The sequence below is a fragment of the Camelina sativa genome, chromosome 16 (assembly GCF_030686135.1).
Source record: "Camelina sativa cultivar CO46 ecotype springtype chromosome 16, ASM3068613v1".
NCBI lineage: Eukaryota > Viridiplantae > Streptophyta > Magnoliopsida > Brassicales > Brassicaceae > Camelina > Camelina sativa.
Genome location: NC_141895.1, coordinates 22,464,910 through 22,476,513, shown reverse-complemented (window position 1 = coordinate 22,476,513; position 11,604 = coordinate 22,464,910). Strand labels below are relative to the sequence as shown.

The 11,604-nt window shown below is 40.1% G+C and overlaps 5 protein-coding genes across 5 annotated transcripts; 2 read left to right on the top strand and 3 right to left on the bottom strand.

Annotated features, from left to right (window-relative positions):
• Positions 1 to 75: 75 nt before the first annotated feature.
• Positions 76 to 2,579, bottom strand: LOC104751302 (putative choline kinase 2). The gene is made up of 8 exons (XM_010473221.3): positions 2,277 to 2,579; positions 1,564 to 1,950; positions 1,353 to 1,474; positions 1,050 to 1,245; positions 825 to 942; positions 702 to 749; positions 516 to 616; positions 76 to 425 (listed from the first exon to the last, which is right to left on the bottom strand). The coding sequence occupies exons 2-8, from the start codon at positions 1,921 to 1,923 to the stop codon at positions 327 to 329; spliced, it is 1,044 nt and encodes a 347-aa protein (XP_010471523.1). The 5' UTR covers positions 1,924 to 1,950; positions 2,277 to 2,579; the 3' UTR covers positions 76 to 326.
• Positions 2,580 to 2,753: 174 nt separating this feature from the next.
• Positions 2,754 to 6,593, top strand: LOC104751298 (chaperone protein ClpB1). Its single transcript, XM_010473214.3, has 6 exons — positions 2,754 to 3,153; positions 3,260 to 4,433; positions 4,522 to 4,703; positions 4,819 to 5,444; positions 5,527 to 6,004; positions 6,109 to 6,593. Exons 2-6 carry the CDS (start codon positions 3,284 to 3,286, stop codon positions 6,406 to 6,408), a joined length of 2,736 nt encoding a protein of 911 aa, XP_010471516.1. The 5' UTR covers positions 2,754 to 3,153; positions 3,260 to 3,283; the 3' UTR covers positions 6,409 to 6,593.
• Positions 6,521 to 8,048, bottom strand: LOC104751300 (uncharacterized). The gene is made up of 2 exons (XM_010473215.2): positions 7,488 to 8,048; positions 6,521 to 7,412 (listed from the first exon to the last, which is right to left on the bottom strand). The coding sequence occupies exons 1-2, from the start codon at positions 7,806 to 7,808 to the stop codon at positions 6,630 to 6,632; spliced, it is 1,104 nt and encodes a 367-aa protein (XP_010471517.1). The 5' UTR covers positions 7,809 to 8,048; the 3' UTR covers positions 6,521 to 6,629.
• Positions 8,049 to 8,177: 129 nt separating this feature from the next.
• LOC104751296 (uncharacterized) lies at positions 8,178 to 9,763 on the bottom strand. The gene is made up of 2 exons (XM_010473212.3): positions 9,338 to 9,763; positions 8,178 to 9,112 (listed from the first exon to the last, which is right to left on the bottom strand). Exons 1-2 carry the CDS (start codon positions 9,587 to 9,589, stop codon positions 8,327 to 8,329), a joined length of 1,038 nt encoding a protein of 345 aa, XP_010471514.2. The 5' UTR covers positions 9,590 to 9,763; the 3' UTR covers positions 8,178 to 8,326.
• A 113-nt stretch (positions 9,764 to 9,876) lies between these two features.
• On the top strand, positions 9,877 to 11,309 carry LOC104751297 (large ribosomal subunit protein eL33y). Its single transcript, XM_010473213.3, has 4 exons — positions 9,877 to 10,026; positions 10,294 to 10,329; positions 10,752 to 10,980; positions 11,085 to 11,309. The coding sequence occupies exons 1-4, from the start codon at positions 9,995 to 9,997 to the stop codon at positions 11,124 to 11,126; spliced, it is 339 nt and encodes a 112-aa protein (XP_010471515.2). The 5' UTR covers positions 9,877 to 9,994; the 3' UTR covers positions 11,127 to 11,309.
• The last annotated feature ends 295 nt before the right edge of the window (positions 11,310 to 11,604 follow it).

Sequence of the window (11,604 nt, the reverse complement as noted above, 5' to 3'; positions counted from 1 at the left end):
TGTATACTTACTGAGAAGTGGAACCAACTTCCAAATACTTAAAATACATCAGAGATGTGCATAGTTGAATAACGGTTTCTTCTAATGCTCTGATGCAGAGTTGATTTAATTTGTGAGAACTACATTTCATCTGAAACAAATTCAACTGTTAATTATAAAACTACTCACCGTTACATTTTTGCCTTGCAAAGAGGTAGAACAGAAAACGTTACATTTTCTTTATTTCAGAGTTGGTAATAATATCATTGTATGCAGCACTTTTTGTGCGTATATACCTCTTTACCACCGTAAAAATACTCTTCTTGGTTTCGGTCGTCCATAGAAATTTACTTGTCCTCTAGGAGTCTCGGCTTTGTTAACCAATACTGCGCAAACCTTTGTCTTGCGTACTCCATGTAATCGAAGTCGATTTCATTCACATGTTCCTGCAAAATTGTCAAAATGAAGATCAAAATCAAGAATCTATAGGGATTCACAAAATGCAGGTATGATAGAAAGATGACTGTAGAAATTACCGATATAATTCCCCATAAACCCCAAGTGAGATGACTAACAAGTGTATATTTCTCAACATCTTCGAGGAGTTTTTCGACCATAGTCTCACTGGGCTCTTCACCTGGACTCACAAGAACGAATACAATAGAGAATTAAGGCTTTACATTGATTGATTTCTGAAGCTTATAGCAAGAAAAGTAAATCACCTGAATAACTCATATATATTTTCAGAAATCTTTGACGCTCCTCCACGCCTGTTTATTTTAGTCACATATTAAGATATATGAATGATCTTGTATCATTTCAAATGACTTCAGATAGGAACTTACCAGGGTATTTACTATAATCCATGATGTGAGGTGTTTCAGTGTGGTAATCGGCAGCCATCTCGCAGAAGTGGTTGGCAATGTCAAAAGCCACAGGGTTGTAGCATGAATATTCATAATCCTATATTTTAGTAAGACAAAGTAGTAAAATCTGAGTTAGGATCCATGTTCTAGTAATGCCATACGAAAAAGGGGTATAGCTGATTAAACAAACTTATGAAACCTTACAATGATGGTTATTGCTTTGGTCTCTTCATCCATCATTATGTTTCCATACTGTAAATCATTGTGGCAAAATCCAATATTTTCATCATTGTTAAAGAGAGATTTCTCAAGCAAATTAATTTCCGTCTCCATAACATCGAGACGGAAGGACGTAGCTTCTTCTGGTGAAGCCAGTCTCTTGCATGCAGTGAGCCAATTTCTGAAGTTACAGAAAGGAAATTGGAGAAACAGATTCAGAAAGACCAAAAACTTAATGATCTATTAGATAAGCAGAGTATAAATCTAGCAGATAACAATGCAAGGTACCGTAATCTCTCCCAAAGCAAAGCCTTCTTCACACCAGGCATTTCAAGACAGTGAAACTCCTTCATCCTAGTTGCTATTCGACCAGATATTTCCGGATCACGCAAGTCAGTAGCAGACAGGGTCTGAAAGTTCATAGTTTAACAAAGAAATGATAGATTCAGTAAAAAGAACATCCACAAGGCATTTCAAAGAGTAAGTTATATAGATATACCCGTGCATGGAGGAACTCTTCGATACGACCATTGCCAAACCGTCCTAACAACAATGGACCATGACCATGCTTTGACATGAACTCAAACGTCCTGATCTCATCCTCTCGGTCAAAGAAGATCTCAACACCTTCGCCATAAATCCTAACCAAAACCTTACGCGAAGGACCTTTTTCCCTAGTTGGCCATTTGATCTGAAAGACCTCATTGGTCATAGCACCTTTCAAAGGAATAACTTGGAGAGCCTTTGAATCAATCACATCTTCCCACTCCGATGCTATCGCTTGTAAAGCTTCCTTGACTTCACGAGGCAGACGATAATCTTTATTCTCAACGCTCTTTTCAGCAGCACCCATCGTCATTTGATTCCCACACACAGGTAAGTTACTCTGTACAAGATTAAAACAGATACTTTCAATAAAAAGGTGTTTTTTTTTTCAATCCAGGGGAAGCTCTAAGAGTCACAACACAGTGCCACCAAAATTAGGAGTTTTATTTTATATGATCAACTCAATGCAACAAATCCGCAGGCTCCTAAAAATTCTGAATTCCAATCTTGAAACTACAAGATCATATCCTGACTAATCTAGGTTAAGTTTCTACGATATAAAAGGGAACAAATAGGTTTTAATCAATCTTTAGACTTGATTCCTCCACAAGGACGATCTACTTTGAGATTGACACAAACAACACAAGGCTAGGTAAGAAAGCTTACGTTTTTATTAAAGACGATGGATACGAGACGGAGCACGATTGGTCTGAGAATGGAAGAAGAGGGGTTAATGGAGAGAGATGATCACGGAGTTTGAGAGAGAGTGAGAATGTTAATGTTGCGCAGATCGAGGAAGAAGAAACAGAGGATAGGATCAAGGCAAGATCTTGTGCAACAAAATAAAATAGCAGAGGAAATTGAAGGACTATTTTATTAAATAGCGTATAATATTATTTTTTCATTTGACTCCTTTAATTTATACAAGGCTCCTTTTTAAGTACATCTATTTTCAGAACCTCCAAATATAATTTCTTCTATTTTTTTTTAATTTCTTCTATTTATGTGTTTTTTCTTATATTTAGATTAGATTAACGTCTATGGTTTTGGCATCAATTAGCCAGTTTCAATTAGATTTATATTTATTGTTTGCTCAGCCAAAATAAGCCTGAAATTAATAATGTTACAAAAGATGATCAGTTTGTTATATTTCTAAGCGTTACAAAAAAAAACAAATGCCACGGTTTCAAAAATTAAGAACAAAAGATTCCACGTGGCGTCGACCTGTCGGATCACAAAAAAGTGTACATGACATTTGTTTCTCTCTCTCTCTCTTTCGCGAAGTCTCTCGTAGATTCTAGTTCATTAGGGAAGAGATGGAACTTGAGTTCTCTATCTTATTCCAGATGAATCTCCTTCCGTATACAAAAAGCTCTCTTGCCTCTTTGCTCTCTCACAACATTCACAAAGTTTCCAATCATCTGAAGAAAAAAAAATTCAATTTGAAACATCGCTTGAATTTACCTTACTTAGATCTCTGCAAAGAAGACTTGTTACTGAAGAACAAGAAGAATTTGTCTGATACAAACTCATATCGTTTAAGGTAAATGGGTTGATACCATTTTCATTGATTCTTCTTTTTTTTTTTTTTTTCTGGGTTTCTATGAAAGGATACTGAGATTAGGTTTTGTTTGCGTGTGTTTTTTCAGGGATTACGAAAGTCTAATTCGAAGATGAATCCGGAGAAATTTACACACAAGACAAACGAGACGATTGCTACAGCTCATGAGTTAGCTGTGAATGCAGGACATGCTCAATTCACTCCTCTGCATTTAGCTGGTGCTTTGATCTCTGATCCCAGCGGTATATTCCCTCAAGCTATCTCTAGTGCCGGTGGAGACAACGCAGCACAGTCTGCTGAAAGAGTTATCAACCAAGCGTTGAAGAAGCTTCCTTCGCAGACACCTCCACCTGATGACATTCCAGCGAGTTCTAGTCTCATCAAGGTTATACGCCGTGCTCAAGCTGCTCAGAAGTCACGTGGTGACACTCATTTGGCTGTTGATCAGTTGATTATGGGACTTCTTGAAGATTCTCAGATCAGGGATTTGTTGAACGAGGTCGGTGTTGGAGCTGCGAGGATTAAGTCTGAGGTTGAGAAGCTTCGTGGTAAAGAAGGGAAGAAAGTGGAGAGTGCTTCAGGGGATACAAATTTCCAAGCTTTGAAGACTTATGGTAGAGATTTGGTTGAGCAAGCTGGGAAGCTTGATCCTGTGATTGGTCGGGATGAGGAGATCAGAAGAGTCGTGAGGATTCTCTCAAGAAGAACTAAGAACAATCCTGTGCTTATTGGTGAACCTGGAGTTGGTAAAACAGCTGTGGTTGAAGGTTTAGCACAAAGGATTGTGAAAGGAGATGTTCCCAACAGTCTTACTGATGTCAGATTGATTTCTTTGGACATGGGTGCATTAGTTGCTGGTGCTAAGTACCGAGGAGAGTTTGAAGAAAGATTGAAAGCTGTTTTGAAAGAAGTTGAGGAAGCTGAAGGCAAAGTGATTCTCTTTATTGATGAGATTCATTTGGTTCTTGGTGCTGGTAAAACTGAAGGGTCGATGGATGCAGCTAATCTGTTCAAGCCCATGTTAGCTAGAGGTCAGCTTCGATGCATTGGTGCTACAACGCTTGAAGAGTATAGGAAATATGTTGAGAAAGATGCTGCCTTTGAGAGGAGGTTCCAACAAGTCTATGTCGCTGAGCCAAGTGTGCCTGACACTATTAGTATCCTTAGAGGGCTCAAGGAGAAATATGAGGGACATCATGGTGTGCGGATCCAGGACAGAGCTCTCATAAATGCTGCTCAGCTCTCTGCTCGTTACATAACTGGTATGTCAAGATTCTTTTTCATTGGCTGATGGTTGTGGTTTTGTATAGTTTTGTTCTTGGCATGACATTTTTTCGTGTGGTTAATTAGGTCGGCATTTACCTGATAAAGCGATTGATTTGGTTGATGAGGCTTGTGCAAATGTGAGAGTCCAGCTTGATAGTCAACCTGAAGAGATTGATAACCTTGAAAGGAAGAGGATGCAGCTGGAAATTGAACTTCATGCCTTGGAAAGGGAGAAAGACAAAGCCAGCAAAGCTCGACTTGTGGAGGTATGATACAATTGCTTGTTCAAAATATAAGATGGTTGTCTTTGTTCTGGAATAGATGCGTGTTATCATTTTCTATTGAGAAGAGTCTTTAATATAGTTTTTTTCTCCAACTTAGGTGCGGAAAGAGCTTGATGATCTGAGAGACAAGCTTCAGCCTCTGACGATGAAGTACAGAAAGGAGAAAGAGAGAATTGATGAGATTCGAAGGCTTAAACGGAAAAGGGAAGACCTCATGTTTTCTCTGCAGGAGGCTGAACGAAGATATGATCTTGCAAGAGCTGCCGATCTGAGATATGGGGCAATCCAAGATGTGGAATCTGCGATTGCCCAACTTGAAGGAACTTCCTCTGAGGAGAACGTGATGCTCACAGAAAACGTAGGCCCTGAACACATTGCTGAGGTTGTGAGCCGTTGGACAGGGATTCCAGTGACGAGACTCGGCCAAGACGAGAAGGAGAGGTTGATTGGTCTTTCTGATAGGTTGCACCAAAGGGTTGTGGGACAAGATCAAGCGGTGAATGCTGTTTCTGAGGCAATATTGAGGTCAAGAGCAGGACTTGGAAGGCCCCAACAGCCAACTGGATCATTCCTATTCCTTGGTCCAACGGGTGTTGGAAAAACTGAGCTCGCTAAGGCTCTGGCGGAGCAGCTCTTTGATGATGAAAATCTCTTAGTTCGGATCGATATGTCGGAATATATGGAACAACACTCTGTCTCTCGCCTTATTGGGGCACCACCTGGGTAAGCAGCTAATCCTTTACGTTTCAAAATGCTTGTGTTATGAAGTCCTGCCTTGCTTGCTCACATAATTGCACTTTCTCAGGTATGTTGGTCACGAGGAAGGTGGACAACTAACAGAGGCTGTTAGGAGGCGACCTTATTGTGTTATACTCTTTGATGAAGTGGAGAAAGCCCATGTTGCTGTCTTCAACACTCTGCTCCAAGTGTTGGATGATGGTCGATTGACAGACGGTCAAGGGAGGACGGTTGATTTCAGGAACTCGGTGATAATCATGACATCGAACCTTGGCGCAGAGCACCTTCTTTCAGGGCTAACAGGGAAAGTATCAATGGAAGTGGCTAGGGAATGTGTGATGCGGGAGGTGAGGAAACACTTCAGACCAGAGCTCTTGAACAGGCTTGATGAGATTGTGGTGTTCGATCCGCTTTCACATGACCAGTTGAGGAAAGTAGCCCGGTTCCAGATGAAAGACGTTGCTGTCCGGCTTGCTGAAAGAGGAGTTGCTTTGGCGGTCACTGACGCTGCTTTGGACTATATTTTGGCAGAGAGTTATGACCCGGTAAGTCTCTTCATTTCATTGTAATGTCTATAATGTGCATCTCTTTGGTTGGTTTGTTCCGTTGACTGACTCTTGTGGTCGCTGTCTTTTGTTGTATGTGTTAGGTTTATGGTGCTAGGCCGATAAGGAGGTGGATGGAGAAAAAGGTGGTGACACAACTGTCAAAGATGGTTGTGCGTGAGGAAATTGACGAAAACTCCACGGTTTACATAGATGCAGGCGTTGGTGGATCTGAACTTGTGTACCGGGTTGAAAGTGGAGGTCTAGTGGACGCGTCAACAGGGAAGAAGTCGGATGTGCTGATTCATATTGCTAATGGGACAAAGAGAAGTGATGCAGCTCAGGCAGTGAAGAAGATGAGGATTGAGGAAATTGATGATGATGAGGAGATGGTTGAGGATTAAAAGTCTTTCTCCTTTTAAGAGTCTCCAAACGTTTTTAAGTGAGCTTTCAGAGTCCGAAGAGAATGCTCTGTTTTGGTTTTGGTTATTTTGGTAGACTATAATAGTGTGAAACTGTAAAAAGTGTATTTTTATTATGTTCTCGTAATGTAAAATAATCTATTACATAAAATCCGTTCTTCCCATAATCTTTTGGGCTTTGTCAAAGTGGGATCTCATCTTAGTCAATTCTCTGCACCGCTGGATAAGAGTGCCTTAACAATGTCATCAACCATACCTTCACCATGGGGGAAGAAGTGGCCACTTCTCGGAACCTCATGATAGTGAAGCCAAGGAAGCTTTTGTGCAATGTAACGTTGCATTGTCACAGGTACTAACATGTCCTCATCTCCTTGCCACAAATGAACAGAGCCTTTGTTGTTCAGAAACGGATTCTCGAGTTCTACAGGATCAAACTCCCAATTTCCAAATCCAACAATCATGTCACGGTTAATACTCTCATGTATTCCTTGTTGCCTTACTTCTGCCAAATGTGGTTTCCTCGAAGACCCAAGCTTCAAAATGATATCTTTATCGGGCTGAGACAAGATACCGCGATCTCGGTTCGCAACACTCGAACCGGGGAACCATTGTTGTGTGTTCCACCAGTAAATAAGCCAAGGAGCATAGTGAGCAACACGAACCGCCCACTGATCTCTCTTTGGTTGCAAGTTAAAACCTTGAGTGGAAATGTTCAAAGGCAAGTTCTTCCACCAATAGTTAACCACAGGAGCAACTAGTGTTACTCCTGCTAACCGATGAGGGATGTACTTAAGACAACCCCACGTCGCTTGTCCTCCCATCGAGTTCCCGATCACGTAGAATCTTGATCCTAGACTCAACTGATCAGCGAGCTCTTCAACATCCAAAACCAAGCTCTTTGGTGTACGGTTTGGATCCGGATCGCTCTCTCCATAACCCGGTTTGTCAAACGTAACCATATACACGCCTAGTTCTTCAACTAAACCCTGTAAAAAAAAATGAAATTGATCAAGAAACTGATATGAACACTAACTCCGGGAACAGGGTGATGAACTAAGTACCGGAGAGAGGAGAGTGACGAATACGGCGTCGTGTCTACAACTATCGGTTCCATGGATGAAGACGATTTTGTGGTTAGCTTTGTCTCTGGGAAGGCCATGTTCTTTGTAAGCGAGATACCTCCCGTCTCTCAGCTTTATCCGCGGCGCTGTGATCGATGGACCACCTGGGGAGCCACATAGCTTCGGTGGTGGAGGTTTCAAGATTGACTGATAAGTAACCGCCAAGATTATACCAACGATGATGATCACGCTTGAGGAAAGAAGAAGACTGTTACGCGGCCAAGGCTTTATTAAGCTTCTGCTTGATGTTCCAATAGCCATATCACGATCAGGTTTATGTTACCATCAAGTAGATCAAGTTTTCATCACTCACCAACATTCATAGAAAATGTGTTAGCTGTCAAATTAAATGCTACTACTAATTTGGCTATAGGCTACAACTGTCTTACACCCTCAGCTTGTTGGTGAGTACTTGGTTGTAGCACAAGTTTGTTTTTAGATAATACCAAATACCTAATAAATGATGTATAGAAAACTAAGCAAAGCAAGCGGACTATTTTAGTTAGGTGAATCCTCCATTCTCTTAAAAAAAAGACCAAGACAAGTAGCTGAAAAGATCAAAGTAAAGACTAACTAACATGATAAGCTTGAGAAGACAATTGGTCAGGCTTGGTCGTTTTACAAAGTTAATTATGAGTAACCAAACTAAAATTATGATACTTAAAACAAAACAGGTACATATAATAACTCCACTGTGTCCGTGTTTTTTTGTTGTTGTTGGGGTTTTCAAAACTTTTGGGAACTACGAAAATGACCAATACAAACAGTAGACGGCTCTTTTACTGATTCACTGCATCGGTGGTTAAGAGCGTCTTTACAATGTCATCAACCACACCTTTATTGAAGTGAAAGAAGTGGCCACTTCCCGGAACCTCGTGATAGTGAACCCATGGAAGTTTATGAGCAAGGTAACGCTGCAGCGTCACAGGGACCAACATGTCCTCATCTCCATGCCACAAATGCACAGAGCCTTCATTGTCCGAAAACGGATTCTCGAGTTCTATAGGATCAAATTCCCAATTTCCAAATCCAACAATCATGTCACGGTTAATACTCTCATGTATTCCTTGCTGCCTTACTTCTGCCCCGTGCGGTTTCCTCGAAGAACCAAGCCTCGAAATAATATCTTTATCAGACTGTGACAAGAGACCATGATCTCTATTTGCAATACTCGAACCAGGGAACCAAGTTTGTGTGTTCCACCAATAGATAAGCCAAGGAGCATAGTGAGCAACACGAACTGCCCGTTGATCTCTCTTTTGTTGAAAGTTAAATCCTTCTGTGGAAACATTCAAAGGTAAGTTTCTCCACCAATAGTTAACAACAGGAGCAACTAATGTTACTCCTGCTAATCGATGAGGAATGTATTTAAGACATCCCCATGCTGCTTGTCCTCCCATCGAGTACCCGAGCACATAAAATTTCGATCCTAGACTCAGATGATCAGCTAGCTCTTCAATGTCTGAAACCAAACTTTGAGGTGTACGGTTTGGATCCGGATCACTCTGACAATAACCAGGTCTATCGAACGAAACCATATATACACCTAGTTCCTCTACTAAATCCTACAAAATGTTAGATTAGAATCCCAATCAACAAACACAATTACTTAACACATCATTACATGCAAGTAACATACCACTAACAAAAGAATGAATGATTAAAGAACAATGATCAAAGTATTAACATAACAGTGTTGATAGTGTAAATAAAAGCTTAAACTAATTTATCAGAGTAAAACCTTAAACTAGCAGCAGAAACACATGGATTTTAATAATGTAAATAAGTACCTGAGAGAGGAGAGTGGCGTAAATGGCGTCGTGTCTACAACAATCGGATCCATGGATAAAGACGACTTTGCGGCTAGCTTTCTCCCTTGGAAGTCCATGCTCTTTGTAAGCTAGATACCTCCCGTCTCGCAGCTTATCCGCGGCGCTGTGATCGGTGGACCACCGTGTGAGCCACATAACTTTGGCGGAGGTGGTTTCAACTTGGACTGATAAGTCAACGCCACGATTACCCCAACAATGATGATCACACATGAAGAAAGAAAAACAATCTTTTGAGAAGAAGGCTTTAGTAAGCTTCTGCTTGATGAAACACTCGCCATTTCAAGAGCGGGATAACGACCGGAGGGACAACGGCGACGGTTCTTGAAAGAGAGTTGAACTATTTCAAGAATTATTACATCATAATCGACTAATCGTGTTTTTTTTCGTAATGAATAAAGTGAAAAGCCCATTTATGTTTTTGCTTCACTATCTTACGTACTGGACTGAGACTTAAGGCCCATATGATAATAAGCCCATATAAAAATGAAATGAAGGGAACAAGGGGGAGGAGCAATATATAAAACCTAAATGATGAATTAGGGTTTCTTCTTCGTTCTCCCCCTCTTGAGTAGCAGCAGCTAACAGCAGACTTCGTGTTATTCGGCGGAATCGAAAATGGTGAAGGAACGCCAAGGAGAACGTGTCAGGTCTTTCTTATTATTCTCTTTTTTCCTTCTTTTTCCAGTTTGATCTATCACCACCAAGCTCGTTTTTCATTTTAGATTTGCTCGTTTGTTCTGTTTTCCTCGCTTAACTGAAACTGGTTCTACTTCTCTTGTATTTTCTTAGATTTGAGCTGATTCTTCATTGCTTAGTGATTTATATTATCGACTGTAATGAAACATTTTGCTCTCTCGTACATGGTACCCTGATTGCAAAAATCTGATTTTTTTTTTCTTCGTTCAATTTTGCAGACTCTACGTGAGAGGAACCATCCTCGGATACAAAAGGTGACCCATTTCTTTAATCTCGTTGGTTTCTTTATTCGTATTTGATTTGGCTCCAATAACATTTTATATAATGAACCTTGCTCAGTAGTTTATGTAAGTGAAGTTCATAGAATCGTGTCCTATATAAACAAAGATCCTAGTCTGCATTTGATCAGAGTAGTTTTCTTATACATTTCACAAAATCAAAATTTTTGTTTGTGTGTTGTAGCATCTCCCCATTGATATTTGTGACTCTTTGTCTAGTTAGCTGTCTACATTATCTTAGAGCACTATACCGACATTTTTATTTTAGGGGGTTTTGTCTGTATCATTCAGTCTATACTATGGAGTTGTTAACTGAGTTATAGTTCAATAGCATTCTGTACTACCGAGTTTAACAATTTTATACTGCTAGTGGTCTTGACATTTACTTGAATGTGCAGGTCCAAGTCTAACCAGTATCCAAACACATCGCTTGTCCAGATCGAAGGTGTCAACACCCAAGAGGAGGTGAACTGGTACAAGGGAAAGAGGATGGCTTACATCTACAAGGCTAAGACAAAGAAGAACGGTAGCCACTACCGTTGCATCTGGGGAAAAGTTACCAGGCCTCACGGTAACAGCGGTGTTGTCCGTGCCAAATTCACATCGAACTTGCCTCCTAAGTCCATGGTACTTTGAAACAGATTCTCTAACCATTCTGTCATTCTTTTTGTTGAGAAGTGAAATCTTGTGCTTGGGGTTTTAACTGGACACAATTCCTTGTTTTCTTTCAGGGATCCAAGGTGAGAGTCTTCATGTATCCGAGTAACATATGAAGCAATGGAAAATGGCTTGAACTTATATTTTAGCCCTCCTTGGTTTTGTTCACTAGTTTGTTATTTTTGTATTTGATATTGAAAGCATTTCCTTTCTTTGTTTGAAGTGTTTGGAGATTCTCTAAATAGACTTTGATCATGGATTTTGTTTTTGATCCCAAAATTAGAATCGTTTTCTCCCCCCTTGCATGAGTTGAACCTTGAAACATATGAATCTTATGGTCTCATTTCTTAATTGTTCAATGGAATGTAATATAATCGGCGAAGTCCCATGACATCAATAGGCAATAAATACTGATAATCTGAAGGGATGTTATAGGAATTTTTTTAAATCACTAATTATACATTTTTAATCTCAGAATTATTCTTAGAATGTGGTAGTCACAAAAGCCAAAATCGAAAATCACTTAAAATAAACAAAAACATGAGCAACACTATTGTCAAAAAAGGAAACAAAGAAGAAAAAAATTAAAAAACA